Source organism: Gekko japonicus, unplaced genomic scaffold (assembly GCF_001447785.1).
Source record: "Gekko japonicus isolate JY-2015 unplaced genomic scaffold, Gekko_japonicus_V1.1 scaffold1340, whole genome shotgun sequence".
Lineage (NCBI taxonomy): Eukaryota > Metazoa > Chordata > Lepidosauria > Squamata > Gekkonidae > Gekko > Gekko japonicus.
The window spans coordinates 130,656-147,020 of NW_015159752.1; the positions used below are offsets into that span (position 1 = coordinate 130,656).

The window sequence follows — 16,365 nt, forward strand, 5'->3', positions numbered from 1 at the left end:
CATCCTGGAGGGATTTATTTTGCCATCTTCTGGGCATTGAACAGGAGGTGTGAGGGGGGAAGTATTTGTGAATTTCCTGCATCGTGCAGGGGGTTGGACTAGATGACCCTAGAGGTTCCTTCCAACTCTATGATTCTATGGTACAAGGGTGGAGAGGGCACCTATCAATTTGCTGTCTTGTTCGTCATGTAATTTGGGGAAATTCCAAGCGAGGAATGTATACGAGTGAGAATGGCTTTATTGTAGGGCAATGCATCTCATATAACTTCTGAAGATACCACCCTTTCCCAGGGATGTCGGCCAGATGGCCTTTGTCTGTCTCTGTTTGCTGCCCTAGCTGAGATAACAAATGGAAATTTACAGGGGGGGATTAGAGCTGCGCGGGTTAGATGGGAATGAATGGTCAGTGTGATTGGAGGGGACTACGTTTGAACCAGGTATAATTTGGGGTTTTCGTGCCAGAATCTTAGTTCTGACTCAATAATGTTCTTAGCTTGGACCATCTTTACGCTTCAATTGAAAAATCACCTTCAGTTAGTGTTGTTGAGAGTAATTTTGTCCAAGAGTCTGACAGCAATGGGGAGTGATTTGGTCGATGGAACCAGAGAGTTGGCTATGCCAACTCTCCAAAAGCTCATCTAGTGAAACACCAGGGGGCACTGGGTCCTGCAGAACTACCTGGAATCTGCTAGGGTCCATTTGACTCTGCGGGCAAGCATAAATCCACTCACTGCCTAAACAAGGAGGGTTTAGGTTGCTCAGATGGGCCTTCAGGGCAAAGTGATGTCTGAAAGGGTGTCTGTTGTGGGGAGGGGAGGGGAGGGGAGTTTGTAAGCTGCTCTGAGACTCTGAGTGAAGGACGGGATATAAATCCAATCTCCTCCTCCTCCTCCTCCTCCTCTTCTGTGCGAGAGGAAGCCAGATCATCAGTATGGACATTGAAGTCTCCCAGGACTAAAAGCCTGGGGTACTCCAATGCCCAGCCAGATACAGTCTCCAGTAGGCCAGGCATCTGCTGGTGCGTTAGGCAGTTTGGTACTCCAGCCAGATAGCCAAACTCTCCTCGGCTTCCCATCCTAGGCCAACACATTCATTGCCAGCAATTTTTGTCATGGGGAGTGCCCTGAAAGAGAAGACCTCCTGAATGAGCTGTGCTAACCCCTGCCCATTAGTCCAGGACTGGCAAAAGACTGAGAAGCCTGGGGGAGTAAGTTGGTTGAGGGCAACAGTCTCACCCTCTCTCACCCAGGTCTCAGTCATGCATGCCAGGTCTACATTTCATTCCAACATATAATTCTGGAGGACAGAGGCCTTTTTATTAATAGACCTGGCATTGCACAATACCAGTGTCAGAGAAGGGTGTCTCTTCCTAGCCGCACAACTGAGCATTTCGGCATCTCTATCTCCTTCCCCTACAGTACCTTGATGCCCCATCATATCTCCCCCACCCCGCTGTTACTGGAATCCCTGGCCCTTATTATAATGCAGAATACCTGGAAACCATGTATGTAAACCAATAATTGATGTGTAACCAAAAAATGATGCAATCTGATTCACAGTTTTTAATATTTATAATTTGATTCAAGGTCTTGGAATATAATTTTAGCTTTTTTGTGATTGGCATTTATATTCCCCTACAGAAAGTCCCTTCCACCCCCCCTTTGCAGCCTCATGCCCTGGAAGCTTCAATGGGCGACCTTGGGCCGGTCACGCTCTGGACCCCCACTGGGAAGAAAGACAGGATACAAATGAAGTCAATGAATAAATCCTAGGGTTGCCAGTCCCCAGATGGGGGCAGGAGATTTCCCAGTTTTGCGGGCTCCTGCCTGCTGCCGGCCAGCTAGATGGTAGGGAACCCCCCCCCCACAAGAACATGGAGCAACGTGCCTATGTCACCAGGAAGTGATGTCCGGCTCCTGGAGCGTGCCCCCATCCCCCTGCCAGCGTCTTGAAGGAACCTGGCAACTATAAGAAGGCACTTCCTGTTTTTGTAGAGTTTCCACTCAAGCTGCAGCTTCCCAGACCTGCAGCCCACCCAGTTCTTGAGGCTCCCCCTGACCCACAGGTGGCATGAAGGACAGTCAAAGACAGGAGGAGGCAGGGAAGACGTTTCTGCAGGCAGAGCACTCCTTGGAGTTCTTTGGGCCCAACCTGAAAATATTCATTTTGCCACAGTTCAGTTTATCTGCTTTGACCTTCATTCTTTTATGTTCATTAATAGATTCCTGCAAAGGAATAAGTTTATGAGATAATAGCTCTCATAATTACATCTAATTTTTCTGTCTATGAACAATCCCTTCTGAAATACCCTGCATTTAATGCCCCATGTCAGCAACATTGAAGACGGTTTAGGCCATGCTATGAAAAGTTTGTGATTTCATAGCATTTGATAGTTGCAGAAAATACTTTTGCTGAAACATTCAAAATATGATAATTGAAAGTACTGGTCTTGCTTTTTTCATCTCTTATCAGCTAGGGAAGGATGCTGCTTAGTCCTCCCTCTAAAAAGTTAGTCAAGAGTCACTCTATGGGGCAGAGGCATCGCAGGGCCTTTGAAGGGGCAGCTTCAATGATTCAATGAACAAGGCTGGGTCCCACCATGATAGAAACAGAAGGCCTATTCTCCCCATGTTTACAAACACTAAGTTTTAAGGACATACAAAACTGCAGCAGCACAATGGATAATCCCTGGCAGGCAGGGTTGGCAGGGCGTGACATTTCAAAGACACTTGCAGATGGGCAGGAGGCATTAAGAAACACAAAAACAAACTAACCCTGAGTGTCCAAGGGGGCTACTAACAAGAGCAAATCCCAGTAACTGTTATGAAAATGCTGTGTGTCCCACCTATAGACTTCAACACATCCCACCGGCTGAGAACCACGGCTGTGTCCATGGTGTGGCACCTGTAGAGATCAAGTCTGAACTTTGTCTACCTTATTGGCAACATGAAGTTTTTTGTTTTTTTTAAATAGTCTTATGAAAGTTTTTAGGTTGGTTCAGTGAGACGCATATGAGTGCAACTGAAACTTCTAATATGATTTCATGACGTGTTATTGTTTGGGATTTTGATTCTGATGCATTAAATCCTCATAGACCATCAGGAGTTACTGAGGAAGAATTGAGGAACAGAAGCACCGTTGGAGCTCTCAAACCCTGCAGCTGAACTAGGTGAGCTGAAAGCCTCCCTCTACGCGTCTGTTGCTGCCCAAGTCTGGGAGGAGCGGTGGAAGGTTTGAATGCTCCCACACTCACCACAAGCCAGCACAAGGGCAGTGCCGTGCCGTGCCGACAGGGGAAAGCGATGGGGAAAGCAGAGGAGAGAGGCGGGGGCGAGGAGGACCATGTGACATCATCGGTGGAATCAGCGGAGAGACGGAGGAGAGAGGAGGAGGGAAAAGGAGAGTTGGAGCGGAAGACGTCATCAGGAAGAGACGAGAAGCGACAGCTGAAGCAACGAAGCGACTGACTGGAAGGGCGGAAGGAACTGAAATAATAAAGTGAAAAATAGAGAGGGGGGAGGAGTGAAGGGCTTAGCGGGATCGTGGACTGGCAAGATAGAACGGAGAGAAGCAAGATAGGCATAAAGAAGTGAGACGGGGAAAGGGGAGATAAAAGGGGAGATAAAAGGGGAAAGACAAAAAAGGAACACAAAGGCATCTGAGTAACAACTCAGGTTAAGGGAAGAAGGAAGATAACAGAAGTTGTTAGAAAGAGGGAAGAAGGAAGCTAAAAAGCTGAAATTGGGAAGTGGAAGAGACAAGTATTATAAAAGGAGGGGAGCATAAAGGAGCAGTGTTAATAATATAGGGGAGAAGAACGGATCAGGCAGAGGGGGAATTAAAACAGGTGTACAAATATTTGGAAAATAAAATAAAATTGAAATTAAAAAAGAGGCAGGGAAAATAAGCAAATAAATGACACATAATTATATAATTAAATAAATTAACAATTTAAATAAATTAAATAAATATTATTAAAGAAAAAACCAATAAATAACATAGATAAAGAGATAATAAAGACTACCAGTAAAGGAAGAAAAGGGACAAGTAAACAAACAAACTAAATAAAGATTATCTAAAAAGTTAAATAAATAAATAATATAGATAAAGAGAGTGATACTGGTTAAAGAAGGTAAAAATCCAAGTATATGGCCACAGGAACAAGTGGGAGTAGGAAAACGTCTCTTTCCTCTCCAGGACAACTAGGAGGTAGTGCACAGCTAAAGCTGAAAAATATGGCTATTCCTCAAGCCACAATGAAGGAAATAAACAAAACCATACAAGAAAGTGTGACGCAAGCAGTGGCGCAAGCCATGAAGCAGGCGATGGAGAATACTTTGCCTGCATTAATAAAGAAGGAAATTAAACCTATAAGTTTAAAAATGGATGTTGATGGCACAAATTAAGAATGAAACTGAAGAACTTAAACAACAAGTTCAAAACAACAAACAAGAAATCACAAATATCTCTACCAAGCAGGGAAAATTAAAGGAAAAAGTGAGAGACCTAGATTTGGATGCACAAGAGCTGAGAAGTAAGTGTGAGAGAATGGAGGACACCTTGATAAATTTGGAGATGGAAAAAGCATCGCTGATTATAAGGTGTCAGAATATAGCAGAATCCATAGACAAAAATCTCAAGGAAGAAATAACAGCTAACATAGTGGAAAAGTTAAAAGTAGCAACCAAAGAAGAACTAGAGGATGGGATAGAGGCGATATTCAGAAGAAATCCAGCTTTTGCCAAAAAATATAAAGAACCGAGAGAAGTTCACATAAAATTTTACAGAAAAGATTTAAAGGAAAAAATCTTGAGAGCGGCGAATGAGATGAAAGTAATAATTCAAGGAGAAGAAGTAATATTTCTGAAAGATGTCCCGTGGAGAGTTAGAGAAAGAAGGCAGCCATATACCACGTTAATAAATCTGTTAAAAGACAATAGAATCACCTTTAGATGGCTAATTCCAGAGGGGGTGCTCTTCACACTTAAAGGCCAAAGACACAGAATGGATTCGGTTTTTAAAATTGAATATTTTTTGGAAAAGTATGGTGAAGATCTAGGACATCAAAAGGAAGATACACAAGAAGACGAGGAAGAAAAGGAAGAGAAAGAAGAGGAAATGGAAGAGGAAGAAGAAGATGAAGAAGAGGCTGTGCAAGGTAAACAGAGCAAAGAGAAAAAAACTCCAACAAAAAAGAACAAATCGAAAGCTAATAAAGCTACATACCAAATTCTAACTAGATTCAAATATAAAAACAGAGGGAAGAAGCATTAAACATGAAAGTGAGACGCTATAAAAACTGTAATATTTTATCAATAAACATAAATGGATTAAATAGTCCACAAAAGAGAAGAAAGACATTTCATCAATTGGAAAAAATAAAAGCAGAAATAATTTGTTTGCAGGAAACACATATCAAAAAAGAGGATGTGAAATACCTAGAACACAAAAAGTTGGGGGAACTATTTGTAGCTTCTGCAGAAGAAAAAAAAAGAGGTGTTGTGATATATGTAAATGGAAAATTAAATCCAGAATTCGTATTTAGCTCTAAAGATGGGAGGATAGTAGCCATTACAATTGTAAGAAGGGGGAAAAATGTTAATAATTAATATTTACGCGCCCAATCAAAAACAGGAAAAATTCTTTAAAGAAGTACAAACAGTTCTAAAGTCAGTGGAAGTAGATGACGTGTATATCCTAGGAGACTTTAAGTCGGTGACGGATGTAGCAATGGATAGGAAAAATAAGAGAAAAAGGTATAGATCGGGTGGAACGTTGCCAAGCAGCTTTGTATAGATAGTGGAAGAATATAACTTAATGGATATTTGGAGGGTAAGAAACTTAAATAAAAAAGATTTCACGTACTACTCACCACGTCATGATTCGTGGTCAAGAACTGACATGATATGGATGTCAACAAATATGGTCAGGGAAGTGGTGGAAAGTGAGATAATGCCAAGCACATTTGCAGATCATAACCCTGTATCTGTATCATTAAGGGAAGAACATAAGAAAAACAGGATGTCTGTAAATACAGGTTTGCTTAGAGAGTCAGTGTTTGTGCAACAATGTAAGAAAGAAATTATAGAATTTTTCAGGTAAACACGACCGTGGATACATCTCTGGAAATAATATGGGACACCTTTAAGGCATATATAAGAGGACGTTTTATTAGTTACAATGCGTGGAAACTAAAACAGAAAAAAAGGCAAAAGAGAAAAGGAAAGATTTACTCAACTGAATGCAGATTTCCAGAGAACAGAAAGGAGAGATAAGGAGGCCTTCCTGAATGAACAATGCAAAGTAATAGAGGAAAAGAATAGAATGGGAAGGACTAGAGATCTCTTTAAGAAAATTGGAGAAATCAAGGGAACGTTCCGTGCAAAGATCAAATATGGTAGGGATCTAACAGAAGCAGGAGAGAGTAGGAAGAGGTGGCAAGAATACACAGAGGAACTATGCAGAAGGACCTCAGTGTCCTTGACAACCACGATGGTATGATTGCTGGCCTCAAGCCAGACAATGGGCCTTAGAAAGCATTACTTACCACAAAGCTAGTGGGGGTGATGGTATCCCAGCTGAGCTACTCGAAGTCCTAAAAGATGATGCTGTTAGTGTTGCACTCAATATGCCAGCAAATTTGGAAAATGCAACAGTGGCCACAGGATTGGAAAAGGTCAGTTTACATTCCAATCCCAAAGAAGGGCAATGCCAAAGAATGTTCAAACTATCACACAATTACACTCATTTCACACACTAGCAAGGTCATACTCAAGATTCTACAAGCTAGACTTCAGCAGTACGTGGATAGAGAACTGCCAGAAGTACAAGCTGTGTTTCGAAGAGGTAGAGGAACTAGAGATCAGATTGCCAACATTCACTGGATTATGGAGAAAGCAAGGGAGTATCAGAAAAACACCTACTTCTGCTTCATTTACTATGCTAAAGCCTTTGATTGTGTGATGCAATTAAAATTTCAACATGTAATAATTTAAGAGAGAATTGCTATAAGATGATGTATAGATGGTATATGACACCAAAAAAGATAGCAAATATAAGTAGTAATATATCAAACAAATGTTGGAAATGTAAGAAAAAAGAAGGTTCTTTTTACCATATGTGGTGGACATGTGAAAAAGCAAAAGGTTTCTGGGCCGAGGTCCATTCAGAGATGGAAAAAATCATGAAATGTAAAATTAAGAAGGAACTGGAAGTGTTTCTTCTGGGACTTAGAATGGAAGAAGTTAATATTGCAAAATGGACTTTAATGTGGTATATGATTACAACTGCTAGAATGACTTACGCTCAATGTTGGAAGCAAGAAAAAACTCCTGATATTTGGGAGTGGTTAAAAAAGTTACTTTTTATGGTTGAAATGGACAAAATGACAAGAAAGCTTAAAAATCAAGAAGCAGAAGACTTTTTTGCAGATTGGAAGGACTTCAAAGACTATATGAAGAAATACTGGGATGTTAAAAACAATTTATTTTGCTTAGACAATTATTAAGATGGAGGGTTATTTAGATTAAGTGTAAACATATATAGATTTAGAGATAAAGAGATTTGTTACCTGTAATAAATATATAATATTAAAGAATTGGGAAAGGGGGTGAGCTAAGAGAGAACTGGAAGTTTGAGCACTGTGGGAAGTCAGAAGGGGGGGCTATATGGAAGAAAAAAGGATATGAGATAACTTGTTACATGAATTATAGGTTTACTTATTGTGATATCCTAATAAAGAGGTTTTTTTTTTAAAAAAAAGCCTTTGACTGTGTGGATCACAACAAACTATGGCAAGTCCTTAAAGAGATGGGAGTACCAGACCACAGCACATGTCTCTTGAGAAACCTGCATAAGGGCCAAGAAGCGACAGTTAGAACCGGATATGGAACAACTGATTGGTTTAGCATAGGAAAAGGAGTACGACAAGGATGTATATTGTCACCTCGCTTATTTAATATATATGTAGAGTACATCATGTGAAATGCTGGCCTGGATGATTCAGAAGCTGGAATTAAGATTGCTGGGGAAAACATCAACAACCTCAGATATGCAGACGATACCACTCTAATGGCAGAAAGTGAAGAGGACCTAAAGAGTCTCTTGCTGATAATAAAAGGGGAGAGTGGAAAGGTTGGCTTGAAACTCAACATCAAAAAAACTAAGATCATGGCATCCGACCCCATTACTCCTTGGCAAATAGAAGGAGAAGTCATGGAAGCAGTGACAGACTTCATGTTCCTGGGATGCAGATGGTGACTGCAGCCATGAAATTAAAAGGCGCCTGCTCCTTGGGAGGAAAGCAATGGCAAACCTTGACAGCATAATAAAAAGTAGAGACATCACCCTGCCAACAAAAGTCCGTATGGTCAAAGCAATGGTATTCCCAGTAGTACTGTATGGCTGCGAGAGTTGGACTATAAGGAAGGCCGAGCACCAAAGAATAGATTATTTTGAATTATGGTGCTGGAGAAAACTCTTGAAAGTCCCTTGGATTGCAAGGAGATCAAATCAGTCAATCCTAACCCTAACCCTAAAGGAAATCAACCCTGACTGTTCCCTGGAAGGCCAGATAATGAAGCTGAAGCTCAAATACTTTGGCTACCCAATGAGAAGGGAGCACTCACTGGAAAAGACCCTGATGCTGGGAAAGACTGAAGGTCAAAGAAGACGGGGATGGCAACGGATGAGATGGTTAGACAGTGTCATAGATGCAACGAACATGAAATAGAGCAAACTCTGGTGGACGGCGGAAGACAGGAGGGCCTGGCGTGATATGGTCCATAGAGTGTTGGATTTGAGTGTGTGACTGAAGAACAAAAGATGTAATTTTATTATGTATGTTTTTTTTTAATTTGTTAGCCACCTAGGTGGCCCTTATGAGGGCAGAAGGCAGGGGTATGAATTTTGTAAATAAAGAAACGATCCATCTCTGCAAGAGAAATCCTACTTCCTTCGATGCACATTCAGTGAGCACACAGTGCTTTAATTATTCTGGAAAGTCTTACAAAACGTTCTTAGCAGTGGTGCCCAGTCCTATCAAATATTTCCAGTAAGGTAGTTTTAAATGATATATTCACAAAACATATGAGAGAAAGAAGTTGTAGTAACATTAAAAAATGACAGCTCAAGACCATGACATCTGATCAGAACACCCCCCCCCCTTTATTTGCTGCACAATTTGTTTCTCCACAGTACAGGCACTAATGTCTTCCCACCCCAAGTCAACCTTTCATACCTGATCTTGTGATTTCTTTTTCTTCTTCTTCTTGCCCCAGCATCCAGAACTTTCCACGTCTTTTCCATTGGCATCGCCACAAAGTAAGCCATCGAGTTCATCAGTCCCGGTTTGCTGTCCCTGAGCTGTTTCTGCAGCGAGTCGATATGAGAGGTTCCTTAAAATGCACACACAGTTTTCAACGGTCTAAAAGGGGAGGCAACAATTAAATGGACACAGCAGGTTAAAGGAAGGTTTTACATATTCACCAGAAAAGTTGCAGACTTGATAAATGCTTGTTCAAGAACATTCTTTTGGAACTGTTCCCCAGAGTAGCCAGCCACATTTTATAAAAGTCAAAACAATCTCCCAGTTAGATTAATACTCACTACATTGACATTGTGATGGTACAGTCCTCTATTGAAAGCAAACTCATATGCTAGCCTGCTTTCAACATGGTAGGTTTTCACACACAGGGTGATTTCAAGTAAGTGGCTTCTCGTTTCAAAACTAAAGCACCTCAATGAACCTTCATGTAAGAATGAACGTAAGAATTTTCCGGGCTGTATGGCCGTGGTCTTGGCATTGTAGGACCTGAGGTTTCGCCAGTAGCTGTGACTGGCATCCTCAGAGGTATAACACAGAAAGATGGTGAGAAGAAAAATGGCAGGCAGGTAATTTATATCTACTTAGGAAGGTGGGGTAGGGTGGAGTCATTATCTCAAACGAGTTCCCCAGGCTGTGAACATGCTAATGGAGGAGCTTTCCTGAAGAGGTTCTGTTGTATATGGATTGTTTCCTGAGGAAGTTCTTTTGCATGTGGATTCTAATCTTATCTGTAGTGCTATTGTCAGATGTAGAACCTTTTGTGTTTTTCAGGACAGGAAACCGTGCCCTATTTATTTTTAAACCCTCTTCTTTCCTGTTGAAATTGTGTTTATGTTTATTAATTTCAATGGCTTCCCTGTGTAATCTGACATGGTAATTGGAAGTGTCGTCCAGCCTTTCAGTGTCTTGGAACAAAATACTGTGTCCTGTTTGAGTTAGGCTGTGTTCAGCCACTGCTGATTTTTCAGGTTGGCCAAGTCTGCAGTGTCTTTCACATTCTCTTATTCTTGTCTGAATGCTACGCTGTGTGGTCCCGATGTAAACCTGTCCACAGCTGCATGGTATGCGATATACTCCTGCAGAAGTGAAGGGGTCTAAAATAAATACAGATAAAAGGAAGTACTTCTTCACCCAAAGAGTGATTAACACATGGAATTCACTGCCACAGGAGGTGGCGGCGGCTACAAGCATGGACAGCTTCAAGAGGGAACTGGATCAACATATGGAGCAGAGGTCCATCAGTGGCTATTAGCCATAAGGTATAGATAGGAACTCACAGGCTGGGGCAGGTGATGCACTGTATTCTTGGGGGGCAGTGGGAGGGCTTATAGTGTCCTGGCCCCACTGCTGGACCTCCTGATGGCACCTGGTATTTTCAGCCACTGTGTGACACAGAGTGTTGGACTGGATGGGCCATTGGCCTGATCCAATATGGGCTTCTCTCTTAGGTTCTTATGTTAATGGCCATTACTGCATACAGCGTTTCCATTGAACTGACATGATCTTACTGTTTGCACACAGTGAAAGCTTCTTTGGTTTTATCATATCTATTTAATCGAATTATGCCCCAGGCTCTCTACCTGGAAGGTTAAGCACAAAGAGGTTTCTTCTTCGTAAGGACAGGAGCTTTTCTTAAGCAGTCCTGGAAGTACCTGGATTATCCCCCTCTTCTGCCCTCCCCGGGTGCCCTGTAGTAATACGAAGGCCCTGGAGCAAAAGAGGGGTCCAGCTTTCTAGTATTTCATCCTCTGTTTGACAAGGTGGTTTGAGAAACTTTGAAAAACTGCCACTGATTCAGCTTTTCTACCGTTAATGAAGCTGAAGACATCCCCAGTTGCTTTGTTACTGGAGACAGCAGGACTGTTTCTTGGTGCAGGCGGAAACAATACCCGTTTGTATATCGTTTATGACTTACAAGGATAATTTGGCAGATCAGACTGTTTTACTACCTTGCTAATTGATTGTAGGCTATTACATGACATATTGTAATCTGCAGACATATCCATTATGGGGCCCTGTGCATTAAATTTCACAGAACAAAGATTGCTGTACACAGAATGTGCTGCTCCTGGTAGACAGAGGCTACGTGTCTAAGGGGGGGGGGATAAGCAACTGTTAGTTCTGGTGGGAGGGATGCTCCAGAGGAATACGTGTTTAGTGGGGGGGGGTAGTTGGCTGTTAGTTCTGGTGGGTAAAATACCATAAGGTGATTGGGTCCTGATCTCTTATCGCTGCTGTTTGAAACCACCACTAGATCTGTAACCTTCGTGTGATAATCTTTAGTTCTAACAAAGAAGTGTCCAGAATGGTATCTATCAACAATCTCAATAAAGTTAGTTTTCTTCAGACTGGCTGTTGTTGAGAACTGATTTAACCAAGTTTCTGACAGCTCCTCCCTTTCATCCAGTATACATAAACACAAGACAATTCCACTTCCCCCAGCAGTCTGAAAAGTTCAAAAGGCACAGAGAAGCAGCTTCCTACACAGGTATGAACTGTAAAAATGTGTCTGAAAAGAATACAAGATGTGGCTGGCATGTTGCTTGTAGCCAGGATATAGAAATCTAAAATGTGCTGCTTTGGTTTGAAAAAGAATAGCACAACCAGACTTCTAAATCAGAACCAGTCTTTTAAGTCCTGTGCAGAATGACCACCTTCAAGATCCATGGACTTCAATGGGTTTAGAAAGGTGTAACTCAGCTTCAGATGGCACCGTCAGTGAAGAGAAAATAAGATCCTGATATCAGCCAAATAAACTCCTACCCTTCTCTTCATGCAACGATGATTCAACCAGCACAGAACTGTTAACACAGAAGCTTTTGCAAGTGCTAAGTTAAACTTGTAAGATCTGCAGAACTCTGCTCATGCCTCACAACCTGTAGGTGATTATCAGTGGGCCTTGCCTTGCAGTCCTCAGTGGAGTGATACTGACCTGTTTGTGCTGCAATTCCTCCCTTCACCCATCTCTACACATCGGACACAGTGTCTCAAGGCGTGCCTGGATAGACAAAGCCGACTGAATATACCTGACAGCATGCAATATCCCGGGGCTGGACGTGGGTCTCCTCTCTCTAGAGTGAACATATGAAGAAGCCGCCTTCTACTGAACCTGACCCCGGTCGATCAAAGTCAGTATTGCGTCCTCAGACTGGCAGCAACTCTCCAGGGCGTCTCAGGCTGAGAGGTCTTCCACATCTCCTCCTGCCTGGTCCTTTAAGTGGAGATGCTGCCGGGGATTGAACCTGGGACCTTCCGCATGCCAAGCAGACGCTCTACCACTGAGCCACAGCCTCTCCTCGAAAAAGGAAATCGAAGTCTTTGCAGGAATGGCCCAGCAGCATTTGTTAATGGGACATCTTACTTAAGCTTCACAAACATGTAAATAAAATCTTCACGGAAGTGCACAATTTCTTTTCTTATTGTCTCCTCTAACCCCACCTTTAAAGACACATAATCTTATTTAAGACTGCTCAAAGCCAGTTTTTAGCCTGTCTACAGAGTAGATAATAATGGATTGGATTCTACCTAGAGTTCCATGGGCACACAAGGAGGGCAGATAATCACAGGACACCCAGGAATAGCTTAAAGTGGAATTAGGGGTCTCCAGTTTGGGGGGAGGGGGTGCAGTGGCTCAGAGGTTAGGATGCTGAGCTGCAGACCAGAAGGTCTGTAGTTCAAGTCCCGAGTGCTGCATGGCGGAGTGAACTCCTGTCTCTGGCCACAGCTCCTGCCAACCTAGCAGTTCAAGAGCAAGAAATTGCAAGTAGATAAATAGGTACCACTTTGGTGGGAAGGTAACAGCGTTCTGTGCACCTCGGCATTTAGTCATGCCAGCCACATGACCATGGAAACGTCTTCGGACAGCGCTGGATCTTCGGCTTTGAAACGGAGATGAGCAATGCCCCCTAGAGTCAGTTTCGACTAGCTTTTGAGCAAGGAAAACATTTACCTTTACCTTTAGTTGGGGGGGGGGGCAGAATCAGCAGAAATCATCCTCCCTTCTTGCGCTGATGGAAATGTAGGTGGGATCCAAGGCAATGAAGCTACCAATTTAAATCAATAAAATTAAAACAAAAATAGAGCAGAAATGAAAAAGCGATCGGAAAGTCTAAGCAGAACCAAATGAAAGTGTGTGTGAAAGCACAACGCTTCAACAGCACCATGTAGATATTTTTTTAAAAAAATCAGAACACACAAAATGCCCTTATTAATTGTCGTCACAGTCCTATTAACTACAACAGAGCCTGCTCAGCCACCCGTCCAGACCGTGGGTGGGCACCAGTCAAGGAGCAGCTGCAGAATAGGACCGAGTGCTTCCAGAGCAGGTACCGGTGCTGCTTTCTCAGTGCGTGTTCTCAGCGAGTGTGTCAGCTAGCGGCCTTGCTTTCTTTGTTTTCTTTTGTCCCTGACTTTTGCGCAGCCGCACATGCTTGCTTTGCTTAGCTGCCATGGGTAACATAAGGGAGGTGCCCCCCCCGTGCGAACTGGCTCAGCCAGACAGTGCTATCAGTATAACCTTGAAGGGAAGGAAGGGCTTGAATTCCACTACGGGTGTGGATATTTCTGATCTCAAGGGATTGGGGTGAGTCTCCCGTTCATGATGTAATATCCTGCTGGGAGAATTCCCCCATGCGCGCTTGGATTTAATTTGCTTAGCTAGATGCAGCACTAATCGTTATTCCTGACAACGTACCTGTACCACTTGGCAACAGACCAGTATTCCAATAAAACATAGCCTTTTCAGGAGAATGTGTTTGGACCTGCTTGGTGTTGACCCTGACAGAGTGTGGAAATGCCCTTATCTGACTCTGGTGCCTCTGGAAGGGAGAAGCACCAGTGAACATCCTCCACCCCTTGTGAGTTCAATGTGGGATCGTCTCCAAGGACTTTTGATGAATGATGCATGCACCCTTCATTCCTACCTCAGAAGGGGTCTGTTGTGTGTGTGTGTGTGGGGGGAAGGAGTTTGTAAGCCGCTCTGAGACTCCGAGTGAAGGGCGGGGTATAAATCCAATCTCCTCTTCTCTTCATATGGCAGTGACTGTCTCTGTTTTGTATGGGCCTTGATTTCCTATTGTAAGGTACAACTAAGTGTAATGGTCATTAGGGCAAGGATTGCTATGTGTATTTTCTTGATGAATTGTATGTACAATATCCTAAAATCAGGCCATAAACCTTTATTTAAAGAAAACCCTATTCTCATAGAATAATCTGCTTTAAAAATGTATATCTATTGGAAAGAATCCCCACACAATGCATGCCATGGGCTAAGTATCATCTGGCACTGCAAGTAAAGCAAGTTCTTCATTGAGACTCATTCATTTTCATCTCTTGCCCATCAAGTTACTGATAGTTGCCACTTTCGGAATACACATGTCAGGACTGAACTCATTGCTCTGGCTTGCTTGAATGGAGCAGTTGCTGACTTCCAAGCCTCTTCTGTGTACACAACAGATGTGCACCTCCATCCCACAGTCCCACAGGGTGGTATACTCAACAACTGTACAGAATGTCTTGCCTGGATCTGAATATAAAATGTACAATGTGGCCCTAAATCTTAAAGAATAAACAAAACCCAAAACATATATTCTGAAAAAGGGGAGATAAGAACATAAGAGAAGCCAATGCTGGATCAGGCCAATGGTCCACCTAGTCCAACACTCTGTCACACAGTGGCCAAAAATACCAGGTACCATCAGGAGGACCAGCAGTGGGGCCAGGACATTAGAAGCCCTCCCACTGTTGCCGCCCCCCAAGCACCAAGAATACAGAGCATCACTCGCCCCAGACTGTGAGTCCCTATCTATACCTTATGGCTCATAGCCACTGATGGACCTCTGCTCCATATGTTTATCCAGTTCCCTCTTGAAGCTGTCCATGGTTGTAGTCGCCGCCACCTCCTGTGGCAGTGAATTCCATGTGTTAATCACTCTTTGGGTGAAGAAGTACTTCCTTTTATCTGTTCTAACCCGACCGCTCAGCAGTTTCATGGAGTGCCCACAAGGAGTTCTTGTATTGTGAGAAAGGGAGAAAAGTACCTCTTTCTCAACCTGCTCTATCCCATGGATAATCTTATAAACCTCAATCATGTCACCCCCTCAGCCATCCTTTCTCCAAGCTAAAGAGCCCCAAGCGCTTTAACCTTTCTTCATAGGGAAAGTGTTCCAACCCTTTTATCATTCTAGTTGCCCTTTTCTGCACTTTTCCCAATGCTATAATATCCTTTTTGAGGTGTGGTGACCATAACTGTACACCTCCAAATGAGGTCGCACCATTGATTTATACAAGGGCATTATGATACTGGCCGATCTGTTTTCAGTTCCCTTCCTAATAATCCCCATTTGCCACACTGACGCCCACTCGCCCATCCTTGACAGATCCCTTTGGAGTGCCTCACAATCCTCCCTGGTTCTCACCACCCTGAACAACTTCGTGTCATCTGCAAATTTAGCCACTTCACTGCTTACTCTCAACTCCAAATCATTAATGAACAAGTTAAAAAGCATCGGTCCCAGTACTGATCCCTGTGGTACCCCACTGCTTACCACCCTCCACTGAGAAAGTTGCCCATTTATACTCACTCTCTGTTTCCTATTAATTAGCGAGTTTTTGATCCACAAGAGGACTCCTTTTATCCTGTGACTCCTTACTTAGGAGCCTTTGATGAGGAACTTTGTCAAAAGCTTTCTGGAAGTCAAGGTAAACAACATCTATTGGGTCCCCCTTGTCCACATGTTTGTTCACTCCCTCAAAAAACACTAACAGGTTTAGTGAGACAAGATCTTCCCTTACAGAACCCATGCTGAGTCTGCCTCAATAGTTTTTGTTCATCAATGTGCCTACTAATTCTTTCCTTAATAATAGTTTCCACCAGGGCTATTTTTGAGCAGGAACGCACAGGAACGGCGTTCCGGCTGGCTTCAGAGTTGGCCACGCCCACTACAGCCAAAACCTCTGCATGTGTGGCTACAGAGGGAAGGCCTGGAGAGCGACCCCCCCCCCCGGCGACTCCGAATGCCGTCCTGTGCCTTCCCCGGCCT

The 16,365-nt window shown here is 43.0% G+C and overlaps 1 protein-coding gene across 1 annotated transcript in view; it reads right to left on the bottom strand.

The window, feature by feature from the left end:
• The window catches only part of CTNND2 (catenin delta 2), a 307,472-nt gene that overhangs the window by 98,483 nt on the left and 192,624 nt on the right, over positions 1-16,365 (bottom strand). Inside the window, exon 8 of the mRNA XM_015405710.1 lies at positions 9,239-9,424. Coding sequence (XP_015261196.1) covers positions 9,239-9,424 — 186 coding nt within the window. The remainder of the gene's footprint in view (positions 1-9,238; positions 9,425-16,365) is intronic.